Here is a 9,498-nt window from a genome sequence, read left to right as displayed (position 1 = left end):
GTGTCTCTCTTTCTCTCTTTTAATGCTTCCCCAAAATCTGAATATGAACCCCTCCTCTCTACTTTCCTTTTTCACCTCCCAAATTTAAAGTAGGCAAAGAAAAAACGGAAAGAAAAAAAAAAACAAAAAAATCAAAAACCATAAAGGAAAAGTAGAAACAGTAGTGCTTGGTTGTGGTACTTCTACTTCTGTCGATGACTGAAACATACATTTCGTAGCAAATTGGTCCTTTTAAGCTCTGAACAGCTCATTTTGCTGATGGGTGTTTTTGGGTTTTGGGTTCTCTGAGTTTCGTGAAACTTTGTTTTGTGGTGGATGGGTTTGGTTCTCACTTCTCAAAGAAGGGTTCAATGCTTTGTCTAAAGCCTTGTTCTTTTGGTCTTTGAAACTGTTTGCTCTGTTTCCTCTGCGCCTGTTTCTGAATCTTCAAGCTTAAAGCTTCAATCTTTGGTGAGTTGTGCTTGGCAAGTTTCTGTCTTTTTTGGTCTCTTGCACAGTTTTACTATTTGGGTTTTGGCTGATTGCTATGATCTGGAACTGGGTTTGTTTTATTTCAACTTGCAAGTGTGTGATATAGTTGCATAGCTCTGTGGATTTGATGAATATGGGGTCTTGGGTTTTGTGGGTTTTACACGGAGAGTGGCTTTTGGAGGTTGTCCATATATTATGAGCATAGTTTGTTCATGTGGGGTTTTAGAAATTTTCACTTATGCAGCACAATATGTGAGGATTCTTGTGGGCTGAAAAGCACAATATGATCTTTGCTTCAGTATTTTATTAGATTTTCTGCAATATATTCTGGTAGATTCCTCAGATTTCAGTTCAATTTTGTAATGATTTCTTTGTTGGTAGTTGATGTTTGGTTGTCCATAACTATATTAAACTTAAAATTTGTGATCTTTTCTCTCATTTATTCCCATATTTTGCTCAAATAAAAAGAGATGCTTGTTGTCTACCGTTTTGGTGGTTCCTTCAACTGATACCGAGATGCTGTTTTCAGTTGCAGGTTTTCAAACTTCAACGGTATAAAAGAAGTGTTTAAAATAAATCTGGTTGATGTGTACATGTTGGGTTTGGAACTTGAAGCTTTAAAGGCGTAAGGAGGGTCTTGGTGGCATGAATCTTTAATAAGGTTTTAAAAAGGATAACAAAGAAACACAGTAATCAGAAGCGAAAGATATAGAAATAGTGGGAGAGTGTGGTGGAGTCAGATTTGTGCTTGTGAGTGTCTCTGGTGTGTGATTATTGTTTAGTGTTGAGAGTCTGTTGGCTGTGTTCCCTGTGCTGACTTGGTGCACCCGGACTCCGTGGGCTTTGCCGCCGACCAAGGAAACACCCTCTTCTTTGGCTCTCTTGCCATTCAAGAGAACCTTTTCTTAAAAAATTGCACAAACCACATCTTCTCTTTCCCATTTCTTTCTCTCTCCATCTCTTAGACTCATTCAGTCCTTGTCAAGATTCGGTCATAGCCTGCCCTGCATACATATATATATTCTTCCCTCTGTAATGTCTTCTTTCCTCTCTTGAAGCCCAGGAAGTTGGTTGCATTCAGATATCATATCTGGTCCCCACTCCTGGTGTGTTCCTTTCCATTTCCAGCAGTTTCTTGTTGGTCGAGATGTGTTCTTATTTGGGATGCCTGGTGATCTTGGTGTGAAGTATTTGATCAAGCAGTGACAGGTTTGAGTAGTGGGGAAGTTTAGTTTGGGAAGTACAGAAGGAAAACAAAAAGCAGATCTTTTGCTTGCCAAGATGAAGTTTATGAAACTTGGATCGAAGCCGGATTCCTTTCAGACTGATGGCAATAATGTTAGGTGAGATCTTCTATGGCTTTCTATTTGGACTCTGCTCTGCTTCTTCCTCGATTATCAATCTGAATTAGTTATCTGGCTATTCTCTGATACATTTCATATCATGTTCCGTAAGCCTGTTTGTATATTTCTTTGTATCAGTTTTGGTTGGTTTTTCTGTTCATGATAGTAAAATGTTTGTCTCCTTGCCATTGATATTGCCTTTTTGTACTTTGGCAACTCCATTTAGCAGTCACCTTGGTTCTTCCTCAAATATTGTGCTTTAAAATTCTGCCCTCATTTTGTCTCATCTGTTTTCTCCCATTTTTGATTGTTTTAAATTTGACCTGATTAAGTTGGGATGCTTTATCAGAACCATGAGAATGAAAAAGCTCTTTCACTCTTTTTTTTTCCATTCCCTCAAATTAAGTGAGGGGAGATATCAATAAACTCTGTTTGTTCAGCCTATCATTTTCTCTATGACAGCACAACACTTTCGATTTGATTTATTTATTTTTCGCTGTTTATTTTTATTTTTATAAGTATTCAACCCCTTAGAATCTTAGGTATTATCCATCTTTTACTTTAGGTAATGCAGTACCTAGTGATCTGGAAAAGGAACAAAGTTAACATAGAGAAAAACAGCGACACATGATAAAGTTGAGCCAAATGTATACAAAGGATCAAATAGAAAAATGCCAAGTGTCTTTCTAAACCCATTATTATAGAGATGAAAGATAGGAGGGAAGTGAATTGAATTCTAGTATAATGATGTTGCTGCATCATAGCTATTGAATCCTTTGAATGAGGAATAGTAAAGCCGATGCTACATATAACTATGTAGGATTGGTACGTTGTCATGGAAATTCAGTGGGTATACTATGTAGAGTCCTTATTAACACTGCAAATTAACTTCATATGTACAGGTATGTGGCAGCTGATTTGGAAACGGATATCATCTTTAATGTTGGAGATTCAAAGTTTCATCTACACAAGGTATTGATTGGTCTCTTCTATCTTACGATATGTGCTATATTGAATCAGGACTGACAATAACTGTTTCAGTCCTTGACATATTCGGTTTTACTGTGTAATATCACAGCTGCCAAGTTTTTCTGCATGTTAATATTTTCAAGTTGAACGATCTTAGTCAAGATTATGTTATAGTATTTGTATTTTGAAGCAACTAGAGAAATAAGCCAAATAACACATATTTCAGCTACCAAATACTATGGGGTAGCGTGTTGATTGAATTTTCTGATCGGAACAATTCATGATTTGTGTAAGGCTTAAATGCTATATGTATGTGCTCAACTTGTGTTTAAACTATACATGTTCTTGCCATGTGATAAGAGTAATTCAAATATTAGTTTAGCACCCTCCTTTGATTGTCGATAAGTACCTTGTCACTTGATGAAATATTTTGAGTTGATTGTTTAGATAGATATAGATATACACATCCATATAAAAAAAAATTTAAGCTAATTTTGAAACTCGAGAGGTCAGTTGATGAAATATCGTTAGAAACTTATCTCTTCAGAGCATAGTTGCATCTCAAAAGTTTGCTGTTAATATGCTGTAGATATTTGCCCTGGTATGCTGATTAGAGTTATATTATTGTTTGCAGTTTCCTCTTCTATCGAAGAGTGCCCGCTTACAGAAGTTAGCAAACACCAATGAGTCAAAACCTTTGGAAATTCACATTTCAGACATTCCTGGTGGCCCTGCTGCGTTTGAGATATGTGCCAAGTTCTGTTATGGCATGACTGTCACCCTGAATGCTTACAATGTTGTTGTGTCTCGATGTGCGGCTGAGTATTTGGGAATGCACGAGTCTATTGAGAAAGGAAATCTCATATACAAGATTGATGTTTTTCTTAACTCTAGCATTTTCCGTAGTTGGAAGGATTCGATCATTGTTCTCCAGACTACAAAGTCTCTTCTACCGGTATCTGAGGACCTGAAGTTGGTTAGCCAATGCATTGATTCGATAGCTACCAAGGCATGTGTTGATGTTTCAAAAGTTGACTGGTCCTATACCTATAACAGGAAGAAACTTGCAGAGGAAAATGGGAACGATCCAAATTGGAATGGTGTCAGAAACCGTCAAGTTCCAAAGGATTGGTGGGTGGAGGAATTATGTGAGCTTGAGATTGATTTATTTAAGCGTGTTCTTATGGGTATTAAAACCAAAGCAGTACTTTCTGGTGAAGTGATCGGGGAAGCCTTGAAAGCTTATGCTTACAGAAGGTTACCAGGTTTCAGCAAAGGTATGATCCAGGGTGGAGATATGGCAAAGCATCGATCAACAGTGGATGCAATTGTCTGGCTGTTGCCTGCAGAGAAAGGCAGCGTCTCTTGTAGTTTCTTGCTCAAATTGTTAAAAGCAGCTATATATGTGAATTCAGGAGAAACGACCAAGGATGAGATGGTAAAGAGAATAGGACAGCAACTGGAGGAGGCTTCAGTGAATGATCTTTTGATACGAGCAGCAGAAGGAGAAGCTACTATATATGATGTTAATGCAGTTAAAAGAATAGTAGAAGAGTTTCTAAGGAAAGATCAGACTGCTGAGATTCAATCATTAGAAGAAGGCCATGAGATTCAAGAGGAAAGAAGGCCAGGGATCTTGTCAGATGCTTCTAAGTTGATGGTGGCAAAACTGATAGATGGGTATCTTACTGAAATTTCAAAGGATGCCAACCTACCCTTGTCCAGGTTTGTTGATCTTGCAGAAATGGTGTCAGGTTTCTCTCGCCCTGGACATGATGGGCTTTACCGAGCCATTGACATGTTTCTCAAGGTAGGAGCCTCCTAATATATTTTTCTTTCCTAATAGACATTAGTGTGGTCTTTTGATGGTGATGTGCAAAGTCTTTTCTTGTTATTGAACAATTCGGATAGCTGTTTTGTTTTGAATTTCGTCAAAGACAAGTTCAGTTCAACTGTTCTCAAAGTGCGCTTATGTCTAGGCTTCTGATTTGTGTTGGTAAATGATATGTTGTCCACATTATGGCCTTCTTTAATGCAGGAGCACCCAGGGATTAGTAAGAGTGAGAGAAAGAGGATCTGCAAGCTGATGGACTGCAAAAAGCTATCAGTTGAAGCCTGCATGCACGCTGTGCAAAATGAGAGACTCCCATTGCGCGTAGTTGTGCAGGTACTCTTTTTTGAGCAAGTCAGAGCTGCTGCTTCATCAGGAACTAGCACTCCCGACTTACCTAAAGGCATGAAAGATTTAAACAGTGGTTCTCATGGGAGCTCAAGGTCTGCAACAACTAACACAGAGGAGGATTGGGATGCAGTTGCATCCGCTGAGGAGCTTAGGGCCCTGAAAGGAGAGCTAGCTTCCTTAAGATTGGCCAGTAGTGAGAGGAATGGAGATGGTAAAAGCAATGTTGACAAGGCCGCAGTTAGTAAAATGAGAGGGTTGCTCAATTCAAAGAAGGTCTTTGCCAAGCTATTTTCAAGCAAAGGGGGACAAGGCGAGAATAGTGGCTCAGATTCATCTGGGAGTCTTGGTTCTGCAAATCCTGAAGAGGCTGCTAAATCCACCCCTTCGAGAAATCGGAGGCATTCGGTTTCTTAGAACACAGAAAGTAGGTTTGAAATTTTTTGGACCCTTCTCTCCTCATAATATTAGTTGTCTATTTACTTGAGCGAAAGTGAAGTACATATAGTTTGGGAGGGGCTTTTTGTTGCATCTGCAGAAAAATCCACAGGTTGTGAGAAAGTAGTTACCTAGAGAATGTAACTGGTGATCCAATGTCTAGAGTTCCAGCTGTCAGACCCAACTGTGTTTTTGTTAAATATTCTCTAGCAATGCCATATTATCAGATTATTAATCAGAACCATGGATTAGGTTCGAACATGGATGACTACTTCTCATGGATATTTACGTCTGGTTCAATTGCATCACGTGAACATTTCTGCAAAAGTTTACATTCATCATGAACTAAAATTGTACATCTCTAAAGTACAAAATTTGCCTCCTTCAACTAGAATTCCCTTGGATCAACAAAAATTGACAACCCAGGTGGAGATTTCGACCAGTCCCCTAGTGACCCATCACTATAGTCTTCAACAAGCCTCTTCATGCACCACACATCCTCTGCGCAGGATAGCCGCTTCCAATGCGGTATTGCTGACCTCAACGGTTCTTGGCTAGCCACTTCAGTCACCACCACCCCACACCCCAATTCCTTAGCTATGTTATGCGCATGGCCACAAAGCACCTTTGCCATCTTATCTGCCTGTTGGCCTTGTCCTCCTAATCCATACAGGAAAAGCAACCCAAATGGCGTAAAAACATCAGGCACCGAGGGTATCCTCAGCCAAGGCAATGCCTTGTCCACCATGCGTGTTGCCTTGGCAGCCAAGCGCCGTGCAAGCGACGCGCCTTTGATCTCCAACTTGAACACCTCCTTACAGTTCCATGCACTCATAACAGCCCATGACTCCGGCGGGTCAGATAGAAACCTGTCCAAACCCGTCCACAAATACTCGGTTGGGACAGCTAAAAACGTACCAGCATTGTGCTTGTTTTGCACAATTCTATCAATGTCCTGAGGAAAAAACTCGGTGGCGGACAATTGCCGCCGGTAGAGGGTCTCAGCCTCTGGTGGGGTGAGTTCAATAATGGTGATTTGTCTGCGGTGAGTTTTGACTCGATGAGCAAAGACCGGTTGGACCAATATTGAAGGGGTACGAAATTTGGTGTAGTTGCATTTTTTGGTGAACAGGTTTAGTGAAGGTTTATTGTCCAGCTCAGTAGCCATGTATGAGTACTCTGCACCATTTCTTCGAAACCATTCCTCCATTCTGTTAACAAGTTTCAGAGCAATACCTTTTCTCCTGCATATCAGAATTTGAAAACCATTAAACTATGCCATGATATCTTAACCAAGTAAGGCTATACTTTGTAGCTTGTTACAATCTACTATATATATTGCCACACATTCTATTAAAGACAGTCACCCTCTTAGAGGATACTAACACTACTGGAGGAAGTTTAAGCACTACTTTCATGATTCAAAAAAAATAGGCCAAGAGGTAACTGTAAATTACCTGTGTGAAGGAGACACTCTAAGGCCAAGAATGTAAGCAAGTTTGGTGCAAATGGGCTCGATTTTAAGATCAGAATCTTCATTGCTAGGCCTTCTGAGGTGTTGACCACAAGAAACTACTTTGATGCAACCCCTGATGATCCCAACGATTTCTTTTCCAGGACCAATTTCAGCCACCTGCTTATGATCACAACACAAACTCATTAAGCACTGAATATCAGATTCTATACAAATATGACTTTATCATAAATCCGCAAATGAGATACTCTCGAGTATGGTAGAAGTTCTCAACTATAAAGTGTCGGATAATAACATAAACGAAAATGACATTGAACATACTAAGAGCTAGCTCTTACCAGCATGAGGAAGGAAGGCGAGTTTCGGATTCGACAAATCGGGTCACCCAAAAGATCAGTAAAGAGTGACATTTCACCACACGAACCAGCCTCACACCTTCTCTCTAGCTCTTCAACCTTTTGAGTGTCCTCGTTCTTGTCCAACTCTCTAATCACTAACATATTGGCTCTCATTTCCTCTTCCATAACCAACACACACAAGTGACTAATCTCAGAACAAAAGTAGTGTGAAGCACAGAGATAGAAATGACTCCCAATATATAGTCGTGGCTTCAGATTATAGAAGAGAGAGTGGCATTGGGTAGTGGGATGCTGCTGCTCTTGATATTTATGGTTGATGATGAAGATGATTCAGCTGCTTCATTTTCTTCTCTAAAACATGGTACGGAGTGAAGCTTATGTAATCATTGAGAATAGGAAAGGAGCTGTTACGCGGCGTTTAAATCATTGGCTGATTGATCAGTTACACATGGAGAGTAGTGAGTACTAATTAATGGCGGCTGCTTTAAATAGCTCTTCCAATTTTTAACGTAAACAGTAATTTGAATTCCTGGGAAGGTGAGCAGCAGCAATTATAGTCCCACTATAAGCAGAGCTAATAGGGCAGACGATCCAGTTGCTCATGCTCTCTCATTTGCTATTTACTCCATCAAATGATTATCTTGGAGAATCGAGGAGATTAAAGAACTGGGTTTTGGGTTTTCTAGCTAGTTGTAAACTTGTAATGTGTGTGTATATGCTCCCATCATATGTATAAATCAATGTTGCTGATTGCAGCTATTATGTGAGGATTCATAGTTTGTGTGACAACTGATAAATGTAGTAGATTATGTATATCTGATATAATCGTTATCTCAGTAGAGACATGAGCTTCAAGTTCTTGGCACTACAGAAATGCAGACACTACATGGAGTAGCAACAAGTTAACAAGTAACATATATATGAAGTACATCCTTCATTACAGTATAAACAGAATGTAGTTACATTGTATTCTTTGGACTTAATTTTTTGGATATGAAAATGAATCCATCAAATTTGGTTGACGGGTTTGAAGGTCATTTTTCGAATCCCATTGGTACATACATACATCCATCCATTTCTGGATACCTTCCTAGATGTTTCAGCAATCCGATTAAGATCCGTGTGGAGTGCTCATCCAGCATTCGATAATCTAACCTTAGGGATGGAATCAAAGGAGATGATGAAATCAACTACTAAGGGTGATTAAAAAGAATTAAAATTGTGTACGTTCAAAATTAACCCAACTGAAACTTGGTGTCCCAGCTGTATATCGAAGGCATCATTCTTACTAATAGTCGATCAAGTTGGGTTTCAAGTTTACAACCATGCACTAAGCAAAGTTGGTTTATGCACTTGGTGATGATAGAAGACACCAAGGCTGAGATTCTCCTTGCCTAGTTTGTCCCTTATTGTCCAATCTCAGTTGAAGAAAATTGGTGTCCTATACATTTCATTATAGGTAGTTAAGTTCCGAAGAAGCAATAGAGAGGTCTCAAAATTTGTAGAGGTACATGATACTCTGAGAGAGAAGATGAGACTATATATGAATGTGATGGAGTGAGGGGAAGAAGATTCATAAGGCAAAGATCCCAAATGAACATGTTATGGAACAAATAAAGTCCGGATCTAGAGAGGACCTCCTTTTATCTAACGGATTACAATTGTTTACGTCAATTTGAATGACCAAATAATTATGAAATTAGTTGAAATTTTGTAGACATGTTTCTTGCATATGAATATAGAGGATCAACGATTGAAATCGTTAAATGAAGTCATCTACTAATGTAAAATAGTGGAAATCCTCAAATTCTTAGAGTAAGGACTAAAGAGGTCCACTTTAGATCCTCCATGTGTGTGTGTGCGCGCGCGCGCGCTCGCATAGGAAGGATCTAAAGATGACCTCCGTACTTTAAGAATTTGAAGATTTCCACTATTTTACATTAATAGATGCTTCATTTAACGATCTCAACCGTTGATCCTCTAGATTCATATGTAAGACACATGTCTACAAAATTTCAACTAATTCCATAATTTTTGGTCATTCACATTGACGTAAACAATTGTAGGCCGTTAGATAAAATTAAAACGAATATTGTGCTAATCAAATGGTTAAACGTTTTTCATTTAAGCTAATTTTTTTGTAGGATTCATATGTGGGTAAGTACCTAGGAGATGGGTGGCTTTGATTGCCAAAATAGATGCTAGAACTAAAAACATCCTCACTTTAAGAGTTTAAGGTGGTCATCTCTAGATCCGGACTATATA

At 39.0% G+C, this 9,498-nt stretch overlaps 2 protein-coding genes across 2 annotated transcripts; one reads left to right on the top strand and one right to left on the bottom strand.

Moving 5' to 3' along the window:
* The first annotated feature begins 299 nt into the window (after window positions 1–299).
* Window positions 300–5,660, top strand: LOC101314519 (BTB/POZ domain-containing protein NPY2-like). The gene is made up of 5 exons (XM_004289750.1): window positions 300–450; window positions 1,001–1,814; window positions 2,717–2,786; window positions 3,418–4,593; window positions 4,822–5,660. The coding sequence occupies exons 2-5, from the start codon at window positions 1,753–1,755 to the stop codon at window positions 5,377–5,379; spliced, it is 1,866 nt and encodes a 621-aa protein (XP_004289798.1). The 5' UTR covers window positions 300–450; window positions 1,001–1,752; the 3' UTR covers window positions 5,380–5,660.
* Window positions 5,661–5,788: 128 nt separating this feature from the next.
* Window positions 5,789–7,374, bottom strand: LOC101314232. Its single transcript, XM_004289749.1, has 3 exons — window positions 7,213–7,374; window positions 6,858–7,033; window positions 5,789–6,644 (listed from the first exon to the last, which is right to left on the bottom strand). Exons 1-3 carry the CDS (start codon window positions 7,372–7,374, stop codon window positions 5,789–5,791), a joined length of 1,194 nt encoding a protein of 397 aa, XP_004289797.1.
* Window positions 7,375–9,498: the final 2,124 nt, after the last annotated feature.

The sequence above is a fragment of the Fragaria vesca genome, linkage group LG2, assembly GCF_000184155.1.
Source record: "Fragaria vesca subsp. vesca linkage group LG2, FraVesHawaii_1.0, whole genome shotgun sequence".
NCBI classification, from domain to species: Eukaryota; Viridiplantae; Streptophyta; class Magnoliopsida; order Rosales; family Rosaceae; genus Fragaria; species Fragaria vesca.
The sequence above is the reverse complement of the archived record's forward strand: the minus strand, read 5'-3'. Positions and strand labels throughout refer to the sequence as shown.

Bases quoted from the DNA above. Each gene is read 5' to 3' on its own strand.
- LOC101314519 (XM_004289750.1), top strand. From the start codon at position 1,753: ATGAAGTTTATGAAACTTGGATCGAAGCCGGATTCCTTTCAGACTGAT. The intron at 2,787-3,417 runs GTATTGATTGGT...TATTGTTTGCAG, and splicing joins CAAAGTTTCATCTACACAAG to TTTCCTCTTCTATCGAAGAG. The intron at 4,594-4,821 runs GTAGGAGCCTCC...TCTTTAATGCAG, and splicing joins CCATTGACATGTTTCTCAAG to GAGCACCCAGGGATTAGTAA.
- LOC101314232 (XM_004289749.1), bottom strand. From the start codon at position 7,374: ATGTTAGTGATTAGAGAGTTGGACAAGAACGAGGACACTCAAAAGGTT. The intron at 7,034-7,212 runs GTAAGAGCTAGC...GATCATAAGCAG, and splicing joins CGCCTTCCTTCCTCATGCTG to GTGGCTGAAATTGGTCCTGG. The intron at 6,645-6,857 runs GTAATTTACAGT...TCTGATATGCAG, and splicing joins AGAGTGTCTCCTTCACACAG to GAGAAAAGGTATTGCTCTGA.